Raw genomic sequence first — 21458 nt, forward strand, 5'->3', positions numbered from 1 at the left:
GGGTTTCTGGCAGGTGGGGACGCATGATGGACCACACTCCAAAAAGTCAGAATTAGGGGGGCACGTCACTAGATGGAGAAAGGCAAAGAGAAAGGGTGAGAATGACAGTTGAGAACATATGAAGAGGCACTACTGAAAAATATATTGGTTAGTCTACATATTGCTGTACTGTACATGTGAACATAATATAAAAATGAATATCAGAGAATGTGTTTTTGTACTGAATAGTTTCAAATAAAGTTATTAAAGTGAAAGTAAAAATAAAGTACAAGTAAGGTCACAAAAGTGAATTTACAAACCTGGAGTTGTTGGTGTAGGAGTAGATGGCTTTGGTGTTGTTGGCCCAGGCGTGGGTGGTTTCGGGGTTGTTGGTGCAGGTGTAGTGGCTGAAGTATTGAAATAAAGAAAATATGACAGAAATAATATGACTAGGTGTCGGTGACAACCTTTACATTGTCATTGTACAATATATGGGCATTGGGCATGTCGCTGATTTGCACACACACACACACACACACAAACACACACACACATTAGCAGTCTCAGTTTCCCATAACTTTGATATTTTTTACCTTGGCAAGTTGTAATGCATACACTGTCAATCGCGATATCCGTCTTATCAGTCTCTCCATAAACTCCGACTATCACAAACTGAAAAGAAGAGCGGTATTATAAGTCAAGATAAAGCCGAGTGTTTAATTTTTCGTTACTGATTCATTTTAATCGAGAATTAACGAGAATACATCGCCCATCCCTTTGTAAAAGACAAGTGGCTGTCCTTGTAAACCTGTAATATATTCACCTGAATGGTTCCTGTGCCAACGTAGCGAACCACGGCGGGCTTCCAGCCCTGGCCCTGGTTCCCCGTGAGGGCGAAGAGGGCAGGTCCCATCACGCCGCCTATAGAGAGGAAAAGGAGGAAATCAAAGAACTGAAGAGATTTTGAGGGAACCTTTTAGAATGTCCATAACTCCTCAAATTTAATCATCACATGGCCAACACTGAGGCATCTTTTGTTCAGAAATATAACATTACATTTACATGTATAAACTATACATTTATATTTACATTAACATTACATTAAACATATAAGGCGTCAGTTGAAAAACACTGATTACTGTTTGCGTCCTTCATGCTCTCACCTGTGGCAACATGGACGCTGAGTTTCATGGTGGTGGCAGTGCCGAACATGTAGTAGTGGAAACCTAGCTGCAGACAACCACTAGACGCAAACGAGGCTGAGGGGCTCCAAAGTTGGCTCGAGAGACCAGGGACAGAATACAAGGAATCCATCAGCATATAACTCCCAACTGTTCACACACAGACACAAAGAATGAAAAAGGCAAGAGCAGCTTAATGAAGGAACATGGTGACGTGTAATAGTGGTAGTTTTTGAATCTGCAAAACAAATAATTTTTGGTAGAAAGAAGACGCACAGCCGGGTTTGGAGAAGTCATCATCGGGACCTGTTCCTTCGGTGTCTGTCGGGCCATTGAATGGTTCCCATCCAAAAATTCTGTCGTCTGGGACTTGCACTTCCCAGTTGCAGAGATTCCCATTTGTGTCAAAATCACAACCAAACAAACATCCTGTAAAAAGAACAGTTGATCTTGATCTTACACTCTTGGCATTTCTTGGTCCAAATACAAATACATAGCAAATAGCAAATACATAGCAGCAGATAACATTCTGAAATATGTGATAAAGTGAAATTTTACCAGGACAAGCTCCTTCACTGATGACAATATTATCAAGAGCTGTGTCACATGATGAGGTGAAACCACGCTTGGCCTCGAACACAATCTTGAAAATAAAATTACAACAAAGACTTACAAAAAAAATAATTAAAAAAAAGAATTGCACATACCATATGTGTCGTATGTGTGAATAATCCTACAGAATCAAGGGGTAGCTAAACTTTGTAAACAAAATATCTTCTGACATACAGTTATGTTGTTTTAACGGGCCACTTGTCTTTACAAGGACCCGTGAAAAAAAGATAAAAAAAGATTGGATGGATTGTGAACGCCCTGTGATAAACAGAGATTTACAGAGCTGTAAAGAGGCAGTAAATCGGACGACATACAGCTGCACCCCTGTGCTGACTCACCTCCAGTGATGTTCCCAGGGGTTTGGCCACAGTGACAGATCCTTTCAGCCAGGAAGGACTTTGGTATCCAACCCTCTCCCAGACCTGCTCCTCAGATGAACCTTGTTTAGCAAGAACCCTCAGGAGGTTCTGGTTGTCGAAGCCATACATGTAGTAGTAGAACTGCACGCAGATGGGATCTGGGCCCATGCTGAGGGGAGGGCTTAATAACCGCGCTGTTTTTTGGTTTCCAACATTGTCAGCTTCATGATAAATGTAGTAGCCAGCTGAAACACAGAAATATAATGTTTGAGGAGATATCTAAAGGCGTTTTGCTCATAAACTTTGGTGACCTTGTCTTTATTACTCTGGTGAACTTTATTATCCTGTCATACCTATATACTGTTTGAGGAAACATCTAAAGGCTTTTTGCTTATTGATAAACTTTGGTAAACTTTATTGAACGTTATTGGCCTGTAGTTCAGATTTGATGGTGTACTCAAAGTTGGGGATATTTTGTTAGACCCCACATAAGAACCTTCCAGACCCTCCCTTAGGCTTGATGGTCATATGGGCCCCCACCATTGACTTTAAGGCAGCTAACCCTAACCCTAACCCTAATCCTAACCCTAACCCTAACCCTAACCCTAATCCTAACTCTAATCCTAACCCTTGCCTAACCCTAACGCTATCCAGGCAGCGCTGCCTTGAAGTTGACGGTGGGGGCCCAAAAGACTGTATAACCTCCTTTAGACTCTATAGAGCCCACACCTGGACCTATTTTGCAGTAAAATAAATATTTTGTAAACAATAAAGCCCATCTCTGTAGAACATTTTTGCCATCAAGGGGTACTACACGTGGATGAATTAAAGCTGCAGCTGGCAAGTCTGACAGATTGAGGGGACAAAATTTTAATGTTTACAACTCTCATGCCCCTCCCCCACTACCACCGAGCACCCTCTCATTGAGTTTGTGCTCGTCAGTGCGCACCAGCCTGCACCAGACTGTGATTGACAGTTAGATCTCACACAGCCCTGCTCTGATTGGACCAGAAGAACCGGGAGCTGTGGATTTTTGCAAAACAAATAACAGGCTCTAGGTGGAGGTAGAAGTGCGGGTTTTCTTCAAAAACCGGCTGATTTATGTTGTTCTGTCGGAGCATAGTATTGATTTCAGTGAATAGATCAAAGATCAAAAAAATCTTGCCAACTGCAGCTTTAAATGCTATGTAAGATATCACTATTTTAAAAATAATGCTGAGATCTACTGGGCTTGCTTTAAAACTGCTCTAACATTTAATGAGAAACAATTTGTTTTAAGATGCAAGACAGATTGTTCAGAATTTATGGTTCAAGGAGTGTAAAATTATTTTTGAATATGATAATCATCAAAAGGCATCACAACTTCACTAAACCTTTAGATAGACAAAAGTGGACTCTGCCACTTACTTCCATCAGGGTAGTCACCACTCGGTCCGGTCCCATTTGTGGGAGTGGCACCACGGTTTCGTGTCCAGTCACTGTTGTCCGTGTAGTCTTGACGAAACTGACAGAATGGGTCATCTTCATTGTTAAAGTTACAGGAGGTCAAGACTGCTATGGAACAGAGATAGGGAGATAAGAGGAAAAAAATACCGGTAGATAGAATTACAAAAGGAAAACAGTAATAGAAAATATCAGAAAATGAATGCAGGTGATACCATTCACACAAAATGTATACACATTCCTGGACACTGTTTAGAACATAAACATAAGTGGAATGACTAACTGATGAATAAGCTCTTAACAGGATGCTCAATAAATTAAAAACAAAGACACACTCTGACCGTAGCCTAAATCAATAACAATGTTGTCGTTGTTTTACATCTATCTATGTATTGCCATAAAGAAGAGCTTATAATAATTTTCTTGTGTTAGCAATGGTCACCCCCAAAGACACGTATGCAGCTGAAATGCTTATAATTGCTCTTCTTTATACATGTGAAACAAGAAAAAATAATCCAAAAAAACTGAAGCAATGTGTGTCACTGTCAAAACGTTCAGACACAACTGTAATGCATAAAGTATAAAGCACACTGGATTGCCACTGCATATTATAAAGTGCTAAATAAACTTGAACTTGGATTTGAACTTGAAAATGCATATTTGAGACAACTTCCATATAGATTACAAGTAGTCTCTTAGTAGTTCCTGTGGTGCAAAGGCTGTAATTGTCTACGAGCCAAAAGAATGCTTGATCAAACCTCATTCAAATGAGATTGCATCAAATTGTCCTGTCCAAATTCTTGTTTATTTTTAAACAATTTCAAACGATTACATTTTTTAACAATTTTTTAACAATCATATCGTTCATAGATTTAGAAAACTTTCTGGCACAATAGACTTTAAGTTAAATCAAGATCGATGACTACATGGTAATGACTAAGCTGTATAGATAACGTCTACAATATCTGATGCATCAACCACCTTTTTATTCATTCATGTATTGTAACCTGCTTCACAATATATTGTCTACTGTCAGTATTATTGTAATCGTAAACTATTGTAAACAGTTGAATTAAGCAGGCAGTTTTTACTGTAATCAATTCCCATGTGTCCAGAGACAAACAGAGGTGGTCTAATAGTCTCCTCTGTATGCCTCTTCTCTGCTGATCATGTGATGTGATTTCTTCATTCATTTACATCATACATTTCTCTAATTTCCTGTCATTACTAGCGTATACATCCGATTTTCCTGTGTTGGCTACAGTATGTATGGAGGCTACAGTATGTGCATGTAGGCTGTGACTCAGCAAGATAACCTACCAGCATCCCCTGTTCTTACTCTGAAATAGAAAAATAAATAAATATGTAACTTCTCATTTCAGTGTATTAAAAGATCACACATGATGAATATTATAGAATCATTATACAATTAATTTAATGTAACCACTATTCTACCACAAAGGACAATTAGTTAATTACTGAACACAAATATTTGTACATATCATAAAATATCCATAACCATTTAGCAGTTGCACTGCAGTTGATATATGAATAATCAACACATATGCAACATGATAATCACATTAATGGTCAGATTTAATGTGCATCCATTATTATTGTTTTTGACATTTTGATCATATATGTGATGATCAATTTGCATTACTTGCGTTTCACATCTAGTAATTAACTTTTTACCATTCCATCATTTACAATACACAATACAAAATAAAAAAAATAAATAAATAAATCAAATATCAATATATAAAATCACCGCCATACTTACAGTTGTTTATTTTCCACTAATGATATCTCTATCCAACTTAAAATAACAATCAGCTTGAGGTAGTCCATCGTGGATCGATGGAACAAGCTGAACAGAGACAGAATGTTAGCACAAGGTCAAGCTTTTAAAGCCTTGGGTTAGATATGGGGTGTGTGTGGGGGGGGGGGCACAGCCTGAGGAGGGCTGTATCGGTGGTTTATTATTATCTCCCTGCATATTATTTTTCAATGTTCATTGCAAAACCAGCTCGGTAAATGAGTAACTTAAACGTAAGATAGGAAAAGGGAGTGCCACTGTTTAGGAAGGTGTGTGCTGCTGTAAAGTGTGTATTATAATTGTTGTATCCAAGAATTTTCCAATTGTATTGCATAATTGGAGAATTCCCATTCCATAGATCACTCGGCTCATTAACTACTACCGGGCTAAGTCAAACATTTTCTATAGTGACACTAATTGCTTCTTTTTGTATCGAATTGACTGTTAGACTGAAAAGAGATAGAACAGTTCTCATGTGCATATGCCAACTACATATATTGAGCTTTTCTCTAAAACAAAGACTAAATCTATCAAGATCAAAATCTTTGTTGATACATAGTTTGGGGTGTGCTAGTATCAGTATCTTTATCAAACTAATGGCCTTTAATGAGATCACATTATGAATGTCACTGTCATGCCCTTGAGAGATTCCTTCAGAGAATCAGCCCTCATCCAGGAAGCTACAATCCTGGACAAATCACTGCTATGACACTCCCGTTCCACCCTTTACTCATAAAACCAGACCTCCAAGTCACAGCTTGGATCTTCTCACCTATCACCTACTACCTGTGTTTGTCAGCTAAAACTCAGTTTGCTGTAGATGAATTAAGCCTTGACTAAAAGAGAACGTCAGTGATCTTCAAGATCACCCTTGATACAATGTATTTAGTCTAGGATTAGGCTTGATCCACATACGGGAAACTGGCCTGATGTCTCACAACTCATAATAATGGGGTCAAAGCAATGGCCTTTATTAAATTTGAGTCTGTTTGCGTTTTACACTGTACCTCAACATTCTTCAACCTCATGTAGGAAGAAAACCCAAGTTTCCAGGGCAGTCACCTTTTGTGTCGAGAGAAGCATTTTTCATTCATTCATTCTTTCTTTCTTTTGACAACACTATTTAACCCTTTGCCATTGAGAAGCTTTAAATAAACACTGCACAAAAGGTGTGGGCTTACTCACACAACCATAATGTACAGTACCTGTGAATGGTGGATTTAGTCGGTTTTAGTTGGTCAGCCCTAGATCACAGATTACCCAGACTTACTGCATAATAACTATGAATCTCCTCTAAAAACAAACTTTCCAGATTCACTGCATGAGGAATCTCATCTAGGAACAATCTCTTCTGATTTACTTGAAAAGTGAATGATACTGATACTGGCCTTTCTGAAGTCTTTTCTCAACATATAAAAACACTATTTGAGAAAAGGCTGGCACATTTATATTTAAGGTAAGATAAGTTAAGACAATACTTTATTTGTCAGACAGGTCTGAAATTTGTTTTGCATCCATTTAGTTGCTCCATGCATTGAGACTTAACACAAACATACAACATTAATTGTAAATAAATCCCTTCACCTTCTCCTTGATCTAAAAATTGATTCAGATTTCTTGTTGTAAAGTGACACAAACATTGTGTGTTTAGGAGGAGCACTGTACTGTACTGTTGTGATTAACAGCAGATATTAATTGGCCTTTGCCCCTCAACAATCAAGAACATTAAATGGGATGTGAGATGTGATGTCACTATGAGTCACACATACAGTACAATTAGTAGTCCTAAAGCCTTGACCAGTCGTGCCAGCCATCTCGTCTTAGCGTCCTCTGGCGCGGCAGCGTGGGGAACACCTTGGATGGTTAATGGATAACGAGGAAAATGAGGATTCCACTCAGCCACTCGAAATCAAGATCAGTTGAGTTCATACCCGTCACACTTCAGATTAAGGCTGGTGGCCAGGCATCACAACATTATAAACACAGGGTTCCCACTCTAAGAGACTTTTCCCGGACAAAAAACAGCATTTCCATGACTTACTATATAATGAATGATACAATGTACTGATCGATCTATAGTCGCGTTCAAGAATCTTTTACTTTTTGTTGAGCGGGAGATGAATAAAGGGGCATTGAATAAACAAAGTTGATCTACTCAAACAAGCAGTAAAGCTAATAACCAGATATACACCAATTCTGTATGTAAATATGTGTATTTATGTTTTTTGGCAAGTAAATGTTAAACTGCTTCAAAAACATTGATATTCCATGACTTTGTCCCAAAATTTACTAAATTCCCTGACTTTCCATGTCTGGAATAGACTTTCCAAAATTCCATGATATTCCAGAATTCCATGACCCATGGGAACCCTGATAAACAAACAAACACTGAAGAATGCATGCACAGTCTGCACATGCACTGTCTGACGAGAGGATACAGAAAGTGCGAGTGCTACTACTTTGCAGGAATGAAAGATGTGACGGCATTGCCATGGCAGGACATTGGCTAAATCGTCATGATCATGCTGAAGAAGGGCATGATTGCCCGAAACGGCCGTGGGGAGATTAAAAGAGTTTAAAAAAGAACTGTGCTGAGTGCTATCCTTTATTCATAAAGTTAACAAGGATGTTGGCTACACAATCTATGTAAAGAAACAGTGAAAAAAACACACTCTCTATTTGCCTTTGTACTTCTAAATAAAGGCAAAACTCATTGGGTTGCCATGGCTTTCCTCACGTTATCGATTGTCAAACACGGTACGGGTCAACATAGCAATCACTCCAACAAGCTACACTTGCCTGCTTTATAGGCTCTTAAAGAGAAGTGATAGCAGAGAGATCATCTCCTGTAACCCCTGTGCCTGGACACAGACGTATCTGTGGTAACAAAAAAATACAGAGGAGCAGAAGGATTGTAAAGGGAGATAGACTAATGACTCAACTGATCTTTGTACATATGTACAAAAGTTAGACTGTAACACCATAACAATGGGTGGGATCGCACATGCAGTTCAAATGATGGTCATGTCTGTGAGACTGATTGCGTTTTTATGACGACCCCTCCTGCTTTTCCCACATGTTGCTGTAACACTATTGCTGTAAGTATTAAAGACCTAAAGAATTTACATCAAAAATATAACATAATAATAATAACATAAAAACTGATACATTCTCAAGACATATGGTTTTTCTACCAGAGTCCTGTAAACTTGTGAAAGTGTGTGGTGCACAGTATAAAGATACTTAGTCAATAAAAAAAGACTATTTCTGAACTACAGCACCATCAATCTTTAACCACAACAGCACCACAACAACTTACAACAACAACAACAAGGGACAAGGGCCTCAGAGTAGACGACTCTTTTCTTTTGGATTTTATATTCTCAAACTACCAACTTCATTATCAAATCAGAATTACTTTTCACTCTTGGATTCAACTTGCCAAATCATACACTCCAATACAGAAAAATCCCCACTCTAACCGCATAGATCAGTGGTTCTCAAAATGTGGGGCAGGCCCCACTAGTGGGGAATAGAGACAAGCCTTTCTTTTTTGACAAGGAACATCATAGATTCAAAACAAAATAGCCCAGGAGTCATAAACAGACCAATTAATTAGAATAACATCTGATCCAGCGGACCAGGACGGGAAATGTTACGTGGAACCAAAATGCGTAAAAAATATATTTTAACATTACCATTTTCCCGGGTTGATGGGGTCAGGTGGGGCTTGAAAATTCAAAGTGGGGAATAATAGAAAAAGTTTGAGAACCACTGGCATGGAAGATGTTCTTATTGCATCGACAAACTGGGCAAAATTACAGTGTCGACATTGTAGATGTAAAAATTTGCACTCACACTGAGGTTGTTCATTGAATCCAGTCTAGTGTCCAGTGCCATGTGATCCAAGTAAAGGAGGTCCTGAGGTTTTACACGTTTCCCACAGGTTTTCCTGAGGTTTTACACATGTTTCCCACAGGTTTTCTTGAGGTTGTATACATGTTTCCCACAGGTCTTCCTCCAGCATAGCCAAATGTAGGATACCAGGTGTAATGGCACTGTGAGAACAGATTACATGCCCAGTAAGCATTTGTGTGGTAGGCAGTTGAGGGCATTTATCCACATTTGAATGGTCTTACATTTACTAAACTATAGGCCTAATTTTTGTGGCACTGCATTTCAAGAAACATAATAATCAGAAATACAAAACAAAAATAATCAGTATAGTTCCTATGATTGGACATACACAAGAAATGGAGACCACTTTTTCTGGGTTCTGGTAGTTCTTGCTGCCATATTGTGTTTAGAATGGTTTCAGATTTATGTATACACAATATACATAATCATTATTTGGTTGTAAAGGTTTGTCTATTTATTGAAAATACCAACATGTTTGCCAAAGATGGAAAAAGTCAGTAATACCTGTCATAATAGTTTACTTGAGCTCCTTAAAGACTCACTAACTAAATTTAATTCAAATGAATGTTCTTTAAGTCAGTGTGACATTTGACACAGTGTGACACATGTGACACAGTGTGACCTTTGATGCATGAAAAAAGGCTATACTGTTATTAATGAATAATAGTGAACATGATTAAGCACTCTTAACTCTACAAGCAAGTGGCTATTGTGTCAATGTAAAGCAAGGGCTACTAGGTTCCATGTCTGATATCAATGTAAGGGACTCATGACTGATGATGCATTATTTCAAGCAACCAGCTGTTTACATTTGTATGTGATTCAATACAAAGCAAACAGCACACTTAATAAGCCTTGAAGCATTTTGACTGAAAATAGCATGATGGATAGTCAATATGAGGTTTAACTTTATAGGCTAAAGGTTATAGGTAAAGGGATGCAGTTTTTCAGTGATTGCCATACAGGTTATCAAATCCCTCTGTTTATTCACCTGTAACATTTTCACTGTTAACATTTGTTCATTGAGTTTGGGACTTTAGTGGAGCACGAAAAACTTGTAAAGGGGGTCTGAACATCAATTGACCAATTTTTACCATAAATATATGTCATTCTTCACACATACTCATGAAAAAGACCTTTTAAATAATTAAAAAAATTAAAAATGTGGCCCTGTTACCAAATAGTAGCACATGCAAGTTCATGTAGTGCGACAAGAGTTTGTGTAGTCAAAATTAAGAATCATTCAAGAATTTACATTTACATTTAGCTAACACTTTTATCCAAAGCAACTGACAGAGCTTTCAATTAACCACCACATTATAATCAATAGGCCAGAGTCATATGTTTTTTTTTTTTTTACAATATCTGTGCCTGAGGTTTCTAATTCAAGTCCAGTGCAGAACTGAACAAGAGAATCATAAGGCTGTGTACATCTTGAAGTTCCTGTATGTTACACACTTGATGTGCCTAAATATCTTCAACCTCAAGTATGCTGCTAATGAGGAAATATAATTGTCATTTAGACGAGGTGAACTTCTCCCCATTGTGGCATGTAGAATATTGATGTCTATTCATGTCATTGTGGTTTGTTGAATTATCTGTAAAAAAACATTTCTGGTAAGGATTGGCATATAAACAATAGGACTGGTTGTCATTGTCGGTGCCCTTTGCTCTGTGAACTTGCACAGGTAAACTTGCTCGTCATCTTCACACAACAGTTCCATCTGGGCTTATTTTAAACGTAAATGTTCCATTTACTAGACCAAGCAGCGCTTTCTCGTCTGCCTCCTTCACCAAAGAGCTTAGAGTGTAGCACTCTAGAATATTTGGTCACTATAGTCCTATAACTGCACTGGGTCAAACTTCACTACAGAATGTGAATAATCAGTGTTAATTGTTTTAACACATATTTTTTTCTGTGATTTATTTACCGGAATTGACACATTATTTTGACAACCCTAATATATGCCTTCAATTTGATAGGACAGTGAAGAAAGTGACAGGAAACAAGTGGGAAAGAGATAAGGTGGGGTCATGACCCAAATGCCACAGCTCCCCAATGAATATACAATTCAACATATTCATATTCGTATAAAAATACATTTGATTGATATATGGTAAAATACCGGTATGTAAATGTATTTGTTGTTAGGTTCTGTTTCTATCTCTTTCCACCTAATAAAATCCCTATTTGTTGGCCCAGGGGCCAAAACTGAGACACCTACATTTCTAAATCTGATCAGACCACCTTTGTGAGTTTCTCTACCAAACTTGATGCTTTGATCTTGCATTTTAAATAAAAACTAGGGCTGTCAATCGATTAAAAAAATGAATCTAATTAATTACATACTCTGTGATTAATTAATCTAAATTAATCACATATATGATTTTTGCTGTGAAAGTATTTTAAATATTTAAATTCAAATGAATCATTGAATAATCAGCATTAGTGACATTAAAGTTCAAAAACTTTATCACATACATTGCAGAGGACTTTATTTTAACCTTTAAACATTGTTCGTTGCTACCCCCCTTAATGTACTGTTCGCGGTCAAATTTGACCGGACAGTTTTAACTGCTCTTAAATACCAATACCATGACAAAAAGTATTATTTAATATAACATTATTGTAAACAGACCCTTATGAGAACATTAACATCTACATCATGTGTGTTTGTGTGTGTGGGTGTGTGTATTTCTGTATGTGCGTGAATGTGTGCGAACACTGGTGGTTCACATGCACAGTGCATGACAACATGAACTGTGTGTGTGTGTGTGTGAGTGAGAGAGTGGGTGTAAATGTGTGTGTGTGTGTGTATGTGTGGGTGGGTGTGAGTGTTTCCGTGTGTGTACATGCATGTGTGTGCAAACATTGGTCGTTTTCCTGCACATTGGTGGTAAGTTGTAGGAGTGTGTGTAAGGAGATGTCTTTTATCTCCTGGATGAAAATTATACTCTTTCCCATTCATTTCCTATGGCGGTCATTTTTGACCGTAAACAAAAAAAGTGTTTCTACGTTGAATAAATCACCCAAAATTCAAAGAAAGTAGTCAAAATAAATTCTGTGTTCAAAAGCCTTTTGTGAAGGATATCATAAGATCTTGAGGCAATCTGATGAAAAATACAATATTTATGGTACAGGGAATGTGTAAATCGGTCATTTTTGACCGGAACAGTGTTAGAAGGTTAATCAACACTTTAATTTTATCAACACCATCAAGCCGTTTTTGAAAAGTAAATGTAGGCAGCACATTTTCTTCTCTCTCCTTCATTTTACAGTATAATGGTTACCGACTACAATGGCTCGGGGTCAAAGGTCATACAGAATCGATTAATCTGCGTTATTTTTTTTAATCAGTTATTTTTTTTCTCAAATTAATTAATCAAAATTCATAGCTCAGAACGCCCCGTGTGTGGACTTGCAACTGCATGCTATGAAGTTCTTGCACTACACTTCACACTTGGTTCACTTGTGACTCTCCATAATACAGAGAGGCTGCTAGATACAGTACATCCTTAAAACATCTACGGTGCAACTAGGGTGTGCCAATACTATCAATTAACGTATAACTGAAAACTGGATACTAATAAGATTGGCATGTTCACTTTAACTGAGGTGTTAGCTTGGCAAACACTGACAAAGTCAAACAGCTATACTGGGCCACCTTCCAACCCAGTGGGTAGCAGACATTAATGTAACACTTAACTTGGATAGTCCACATAACAGATAATATTAAGATTCAAGTTCAGAATGTAAAATTACTGTTGAACAACCATTGAACATCACCTTAACCAAATCCAATCTTTGGTCAACAGATAGTTTGTTGATAATCTGAGCATCTGTAAATAGTCTGTGGGTGAACTATCCAAGTAAAGTACGACCAATGTCAGAACTGATCACTAGGAGTAAAGATGTTCAATTTCTCCAAATTCATGTGAGAGAATGACTAATAGGCCACAAATAACCACATCTGGAACATATTTCATAAAAAGTAAAAAATACAGTCATTCATATCTTCATATGTATACAAATGCAAGAACAAAATCAAATGTCAGTTTTTTGGTTATTTTTAATATAAAATCACCATTAAATTACAAATAAGAGATCATAACAACAAAAACATACCACCAGCACACGGCTCTTGGTTTTGGTGGTGGTTACACAAACATCAACTCTACCTGTGCCTTATCCAAACAGCTGGTGCATACCAAGGCTTCCTTTGTACTTAGATGTAGAGAATGAGTAAATAAAAGAAGAGTTTTTACAGTTGGATCCATGATAAAAAGGGAAATGCCAAGCTGAACCTCAACTGAATACTGCAGTTGAGAAGGACAGGTCTTACTAACTCACTTAGTAAAAAAAAAAAAAAAAATATATATATATATATATATTTCTAATGGGTCTTCTTAGAAGAGCCAAATCCTGAGAATCCCATCACTGCAGCCATCTCATCATCCTCTTCAAAGAGATCCTCCTCTGCCTTCCGCTTCTTTTCTTTCTGCTTCTCCTTCTTGTAAGCTTTAGCCTTCTCCTCCTGATCAATTCACAAAAAAAAAAATGATTATAAAAAATGAATGAAAGGAGTGAAAAGGAATGTCAAACTTTTGACATATTGACCTGGCCACTTTAATACTGGCCTTACAGCATACGATTTTCGTGAGATTTCACAGTCGGCAACTAAATTTCCAAAGTCGGAATGAAATCATGCGAGTTTTACTGGAATCCGGCGCATTCCCGTCAACTAGACCGCTTAGTGTAAGGTGTCAATCTGAGCGGTTTTAAGTCAGTCCGAGTCTTTTTCTAGTCTTGCCATTATGACAATATCAAACATGTTTGATATTAGCCTATCACAAGTCTTTCAGTCGTGGCTCATGCAAAATATAGTGACATGAACAATATAAAAATCAATAGTGACCTCTCTCCAAAACCAAACAGGAAGAGGCAAAGTAGGCGACAGCTGTAGCCTATATGATTATTTGTTATTTTGTTTCTTACAAATTATTAGTCAGCTATTCCACGTGAGACAACTGTACATCGGTTAGGGATGTCACACATGAAACAATGCTGCAGAAACACGAAAATATGACTTTGATATGAGTAGGCTATCGTTTGAGTTCCTGTTGAAATCTAGTGGACGATGGTAAATAATTTAAAGGAATCTAGCTGCAGTCTTGTAAATAGTGACCCTGCAAGATGCCTAGTCGTTGCAAAATCATAGTCTGTGACTAAAGAGCTCTATGACTTGTCTTTAAATGTGAGAGGGTCTGAGACTGTAGTCTTTCATTGCTTCAATTGGTCCAAGATTTAGATTCAGCATCTGTATGATATTTCCATGCTTTAATTATTATTTCATTTTTATTTTTTATTTATTTCTGCCACCACAGACCTCTTCTCGAAGCTCCTTCATCCGCTCTTCAAAGTCATATTCCTTTTGCTTCTCTTCCATTTTTTTTTTGTTGACTTCAAAGCGCTTTTTAACCTGGTCCAACGACGAACGTTCCACCCTCATAGACATTCCCAAGTTTCTCTGATCTACAAAAGAAAGAACATAACATTGGCAGAGAAATTATGTGCTCAGCTCTGTGCTGTGGAGTTCTTAGTCTCTGCCTCATCCATTAATTTCGTATATCAAGAGACCATGTCGGCCATTATCCCTAACATAAAATCCAAACACTTGTTTTTTTCAAAACAAACGAAACTCCAGTGGCTAGATCCACTTATATTAACATGGAATCATCAATCTAACGGATACTATAATGGTGCTATTACTGTAAGTAAATGTATATTCCAGAAGCACATTTACTTCATTCAAATATGTGTTAATGTAAATAAACAAAACAAATAAATAAGTACACTTACGTTTTTTCCCATTGATGTGGTCCAAGAAGTTAATGGAATCTTTCACGACACAATCACATACATTGCAGTAATACCTTGAGTAAAAAAAAAAAAAAACAAGCAAACAAAAAACTTCATACTTTAAAGTGGTCCACAATATCCACAAGGTCACCTGCCAAAAGACAGTCACAACCCATTCACAGTGCTGAGTGCTAACAACAGTAGCTGCATTCAGACCTACATGTAAGACCGGAGGTTCTGCGGATGTTAAACGGTTGAGCCGTATATCTGAACAACATAAATGGTCATTTGGAAGTCCGAACTTAGCCGGTTGTTCTACTGCTCCCATCCTAGTATTTCCGACGGACATTATGTAAATGAGCTTGTGTCTGAACGAAGCGAAGAACATGCACATACCGATAAACAGAATCTCCGCGTGTTCAACCACGTTCAACCACACAGAGATTCTGTTAATGTGCGTCGGTGTCGTTCACACATACTGTATGACTATGTCAGCATGTTGACATCATATCTGAATCACCCAAAGGGTCGGACCTCCGTTTGACAAAGCTCCGCATATACTCTGGAGGTTATATCTCAAAGCAGAAAGAACACTGCTATTTGTGTACACAAAATAAAAATAGACAATAAATAAAAATAAAAAAAGATTTTTTTCCTTTTTTCCAGCACTTTTTTAGGTCATGCCTTCAACAAATGCTGACTATTTTCATTTCGTCTCAGGCTCAGGCTACACTAGATCCGCAAGTGAAGCACTACATTTGCGGAGCACAAAAATAGTTTTTGAAGACTACTCTAATTTTTTCCGAACGTACACGTCGCCATTACGTCTGGTGCAGTCAGTTCCATTGATTACAGTGGAAGCCATTGCTGCAGCAGACGCTACACGAACCGAACGCTTCGGTTATGTGCCCGTTGTAGCCTCCTTGTTCAGTCATTCTTGAGAACAGCATGAACTATGGTAGATATTAGTGGATATTTAAAATACTTCATCATGATGACAGGGAATTCTGACACAGACCATCAACACATTCTTTGAAGCAGAAAATGGTTTCTAGATCTAAATTTGGGAAAATGTGATGGCATATAATCAAGTGAAAAATGGAAAAACACAACTGAAGATCTGAGATCAATGTAAAAAACACTGAGAAATGTAAGACAAGTTTTTATAAGTTATAAATGTACAATATTTTATAAGTTTTTACAAGTTTATAAGTTTATTAGTTTTTCAAAACTAAAGGGGAGAGAGCATTTAGTGTCAGGGCACCTAGGCTCTGGAATGACCTGCCTGATGAAATCAGGTCAGCCAAGTCAGCATGCTCTTTTAAATCCCTCCTTAAAACTCATCTTTACAAGCAAGCCTTCCTTAGTTTTGTTTAAGTAATATACTCCATTTTGTGTTAAGTTTATTAAGTTTTATTTCAGTATCCTAAGTTTTATTTCAGTAAGCTTTATTTCAGTGTAAGTTTATTTTCCTTTTTCAAATTTATGTTAAGTTCTAATTGAATTAGTATATATTATTTGATTGTTATATTATTATGTGTTATTTGCATTTTCATTTATGTTGATATTGTACAGCACTTTGTAACTTTGTTTTGAAAAGTGCTATATAAATAAAGATTATTATTATTATTATTATTATTATTATTATTATAGTGCATTACCTAATAGCCACAACAATACATCAGTAAGCAGAGTATTTGCTTTTTTTCTTTTTAACTTTAATTCAGAGACACCTGTCCTGTCATTGTTGTTTGCATGACAAGCCTGTTGGTTTTTAGTTCATTACTAATTACATGAAAACTCATTACTGCTGCGTTAAGATATAGTGACTCCAACATTCCTTACAGATAAATAAAAATCTCATTAATACATTAGGTTAAAACAACATGGGATAGACATGGGATGGGGCAGCCGTGGCCTACTGGTTAGCGCTTCGGACTTGTAATCAGAGTGTTGCCGGTTCGAACCACGACCAGTAGGCACGGCTGAAGTGCCCTTGAGCAAGGCACCTAACCCCTCACTGCTCCCAGAGCGCCGCTGTTGTTGCAGGCAGCTCACTGCGTCGGGATTAGTGTGTGCTTCACCTCACTGTGTGTTTACTGTGTGCTGAGTGTGTTCCACTAATTCACGGATTGGGATAAATGCAGACACCAAATTTCCCTCACGGGATCAAAAGAGTATATATACTTATATACTTATACCTTGAGGTGACCACTAGATGACTGGCTATCATTGCATTTAAATAGAATTCTACCATTTAAACAAATTAAGGTTATGTAAAAGTTAACAGTTCCCTTTCAGTTCGACCACCAGCTACCACCAATAGCAATCTGGGCCTGTATTCACAAAGAATTTTAAGGCTAAAAGTAGCTCCTAACTGGCAAATTTAGGAGAAACTCCTAAAAATAATGGGCGTGTCACTCCTAACTTTAGGACTCCTAATTTTTTTGACTAAGAGTAATTCACTAAGCATTTTAACCCTAAAAATAGCACCTAAGTCTGGGACAGCTTAAAAGAAGTCGAGAGGACTCCTAACTCACTAAGACCTATTCACAAACCGCTTTTTGTGGTATTTCACGTCGCTATGTCTTGAAATGCGTATGCGGCTACAGGAGATTCCAATCGCGAGGGAACAATTGTGCATTGTAGGCATAACTAAGGGATGCAATAACGCCACCAAAAAAAAACTAGCCTACTCATTGTCAACATGTAAATTTAATGTAATGTTTCTTTGGTCCTCCTAACTCTAATATGGCACACACCATGGCATTGTTTCGACCACCTTATGCAACTACACACAGTGGTTCGCCAGTCCTTACAAGATCTCGGCGAAAAAGTCTGCAAGTCTGTTTGGAAATAAATGTTGTGATGTTGCATAAGGTTGTCAAAACAATGGCAAGACACCTTGCCATTTTCTGACAACGGTCGGCCGTTGGGTAGGTGTGTCAGGGCCTTAAATCACCTTGCATGCAAGGTGCTCTGCAATATAAGCTGTGATCAGAAAACTGCAGATTCCAGGGGTCCCTCTTGTGAATCCTGATCTTTAGTTACTTCCAGAACTGCTTAATTGAATTTAATTGAATTGGCTGCCTTCAAGTCTTTCTGGAGCTTTCTCCGAGTGGTCCTTGGCTCTTGGAATTGACTATCTTTCTGACTCCCTGGTCAGAAATATTGCGAGGAGATCCTGTGCAAGGCCAGTTGATGATGCAGTGATGTTTCTTCCACTTGCAGATAATGGCTCCCATGCTGCTGACTGGAAGATTCTGAAGTTTTGAAATGCATCTGTAACCAGTTTCATTGATATGTTTTGCAACAAGGTTGCAAGGTTTTTAAAGCCCATCAATATGTAGGCTACTAACCAAGCTTATATTAATTTGCACAGATAGAAAGGATAACTACTCTCTAACTACTTACAGATTCCAGCTCGTTCCTTCCCTTTCCTTGCCTTAGTGCTTTTTCTTAGCGTGTTCAAAAATTTTTCCCTGTGTTATTCCACTTCATTACACATGACTCTACTTATGGAGTTGTTTGGATTTTTTATGTGTGGATTACCTGAGTTATTACTAATGCCTGGTGAAAATGTTGTGCCCCCTGTATTCCACTTTTCAAGGGCCCTCTCCTCCATTGGGGCCCTATACTTCCCACTTCCCCCCCCAGTTCGACATGCTTTAATCTGCTGAACCTTCTGCTCGTTTCCAAATATAAAAAAAACTCTCTGCAACTCAACATTGGCCTGCCTGCCTCAGCTGCCTGTGAGGGGCTTTTCAGTTGTGCTGGATTACTGTTCACTGCAAAGCGACCCAAGGATGAGTGCAACTAACTTTGAAAATCAACTACTGCTCAAACTTAAAGGAGAACTCCGGTGATTTTTCACATAGATCTCCATTTCTCAACGTCCTTATCAGGCAAGTACCTCCACTCGGCGGCCATATTGCAAAACTTTTTGGGCACTTATCGTGCATCTATTTCGGCAGAAATGCGTGTGCATAAGGCTTCACGACACCAATCTTGCTCCAGCAGCGAGATCACAACAGATGATTGGCACGATGTCTTCACAGCACACCACATGATTGGCTCAATGTATTTTACAACACACCACATGATTGGCTCAATGTATTCACATGTCGACGTTTTGCCGCGGAAGGGTTGTGATGTGTAAACAACTGCCATATTGGCATTACAAACTAACCCCATGCATTACTATGGAGGATTTTTTGAGTGCTGCATCTCCTCATTAGAAAGTCTCTGGTAAAACTGGTTGTTCTGGTACCCCCCCCCCCCCCCCCAAAAAAAAAAAAGTAACTAAGTAACTTTTACTTAAAGTACATTTTAAATGAACTACTTTTTACTTTTACTTGAGTACATTTTTCAGATCGGTATTTTAACTTGTACTTGAGTAATATTTCATCAAGGTATTGGTACTTTTACTTGAGTACAATATTTTCATACTTTTTCCACCTCTGGAAAACTGTTAGGGGTCACATACCCGCCCATCTCCGACTGGGGAGTAGTTTTGGTGATGACAATGGTCTTTCCCAACTTCGACTCCAGGTCCACCTTGTAGTCTCTGTGCCGAAGCAGCTCGCGCTTGACTGGGGGCGCAGGCTTGCCTAAAATGATTAAACATCAATGATGTGATGAGACCATTCCTACACTTGAATGAGTTTCCTTTATATGACGCTATTGCAAAACATTTTCCATAAGACATCTGTTTAGCTGGTGGTCCATATTCTGCATTTGCTGGTACAGAACAAAAGCTACAACATACTTAATTTGAAAAAGTTTAAGTTAAAAAATGAATGTTGAACAATAAGAATGTAATTGGTCAAATTTGGCAACTGCTACAATTGTTTCGTTTGGCATGATCAACACCAGTCATTTTTAACACAGCAGTTATTATGAGTCATTAAGAGATGATCACACAAATGTCCTGGCAAGCTGGCTGACTGGGACCTTGCTAGCTGAGTGCCAACTGTGGAATTGTCACACTCACAACTACAACTGCATTTGAGGTGAACAAAGGGTCTTTGTTTTTAGACTGACTGTACTGAGCAATTGTGACCATTTTGTTTACTGCCATGAGAACAGCTCCACTGTTGTAGTGTTCATTATGTTCTTCGGTAAACAAAACAACTAAACAGGAGAAACTATATGTACATGAGGGATAACAACAGGCTCTACGTCGCATTGTGCAAACATAAAACATTTTTCCACCGATGAAAGGTTTTCAGGAAGTCTGACTATCAATTATACCGAGTTACTGCGAAAGTATATCACACACTCACCATCTTTTTTCTCTCTCTCCTCTGTTAGGCGTTTCTGCGCGAGCTCTTCGTATTCGTCTTTGTCCCATTTGCGCCGAAAGTCAGCCTTGTTCTGTAAGAGATGTGTTGGTTAACATATTTGACTACTCGAATAATACTATGGCGATATACACTGTCTCGGCTAACTGATAGAAGATATACAGAGAAAACATCCGACACCGGGGCTTCTACGCAGCTCCAGCAACTACATTTACTGACACAGCCCTGATTAACGTTATTAACCTTGGTATGTTAGTAACTCAAAAGGTACCCAGCGTTAACGTTTTTAACAAACAACGAGCATATAATGTAACATTAGAGACTGTGTAGCAAGAGCTAACAGCAAACACTCCTTGGTAACAGTTAACGTTAGCTTACTTGTTTGGACAAACAACGTTTATTGTGGTGACATATAAATACTATTTATATTAAAATTAAAATAAATACATTTTCTCTAACGTTATCTGCATTTTTTCTGTAAAATGATTTGTCTGTACACATCTTAACCTAAATTACAAAGAGATTTTTCAACGAACCCCACTGCCGGACGCCATTTTTCCAAGTTATGACCCGGGCACGTCTCTCTTTCTTTGGTGTAGGCCTACTGTGGTAGACTTAGCTGTTAGTGCTTTACCGCCACCTAATGGAACATGATTGGAGGTTTACGTTAAAAGCGTTATATATTTTAAACAAATTCCAAAATATGATGCTTCATTTGGCTATGTCTTCAGAAAGTTTGCTTCTTCGCTTGCATTCCAACAATGTGACAACGTTGAGACCATAAACTAGCAACGTTGTGGGTTCAAAACCTTTACGTTGCAGAGGTTCCTCTGTCCTGTCCTTCTGGAAGGATACATGTAGGCTACGTGTATGTATGCGTCTGTGGTGAATTTGACTTTGAAATGGAAAAGAATGGCTAGAAAAACTCTTCGAGAAGAATGTTAGGTTACTTTCATAGCAAAATATATTTGTTTTTTTCTGTCC

The 21458-nt window shown here is 38.0% G+C and overlaps 2 protein-coding genes across 2 annotated transcripts in view; both read right to left on the reverse strand.

Annotated features, from left to right (window-relative positions):
• The window catches only part of zanl (zonadhesin, like), a 52313-nt gene extending 46888 nt beyond the window's left edge, over nt 1-5425 (reverse strand). The window contains exons 1-7 of the mRNA XM_076288374.1: nt 5395-5425; nt 3539-3685; nt 2111-2376; nt 1719-1803; nt 1437-1589; nt 1143-1310; nt 803-900 (exon numbers count right to left, since the gene is read on the reverse strand). Of these exons, the coding sequence (XP_076144489.1) occupies nt 803-900; nt 1143-1310; nt 1437-1589; nt 1719-1803; nt 2111-2376; nt 3539-3685; nt 5395-5425 (948 nt within the window). The remainder of the gene's footprint in view (nt 1-802; nt 901-1142; nt 1311-1436; nt 1590-1718; nt 1804-2110; nt 2377-3538; nt 3686-5394) is intronic.
• Nucleotides 5426-13363: 7938 nt separating this feature from the next.
• On the reverse strand, nt 13364-21067 carry zmat2 (zinc finger, matrin-type 2). The gene is made up of 6 exons (XM_076289116.1): nt 21011-21067; nt 20457-20547; nt 19658-19781; nt 15172-15245; nt 14699-14844; nt 13364-13846 (listed from the first exon to the last, which is right to left on the reverse strand). The coding sequence occupies exons 1-6, from the start codon at nt 21026-21028 to the stop codon at nt 13706-13708; spliced, it is 594 nt and encodes a 197-aa protein (XP_076145231.1). The 5' UTR covers nt 21029-21067; the 3' UTR covers nt 13364-13705.
• Between the last annotated feature and the right edge of the window lie 391 nt (nt 21068-21458).

This window comes from Alosa pseudoharengus, unplaced genomic scaffold (assembly GCF_046254945.1).
Source record: "Alosa pseudoharengus isolate Yale_2024_CS ecotype anadromous, Long Island Sound unplaced genomic scaffold, YU_APseudo_1.1 YU_APseudo_1.1_scf_17, whole genome shotgun sequence".
NCBI classification, from domain to species: Eukaryota; Metazoa; Chordata; class Actinopteri; order Clupeiformes; family Clupeidae; genus Alosa; species Alosa pseudoharengus.

Excerpts from the sequence above, each read along its gene's own strand:
- zmat2 (XM_076289116.1), bottom strand. Across the intron at positions 19,782-20,456 it reads GGAGAGAGAGAAAAAAGATG|GCAAGCCTGCGCCCCCAGTC; the intron begins GTGAGTGTGTGA and ends TAATCATTTTAG. Across the intron at positions 14,845-15,171 it reads CCACATCAATGGGAAAAAAC|ATCAGAGAAACTTGGGAATG; the intron begins GTAAGTGTACTT and ends TTTCTTTTGTAG.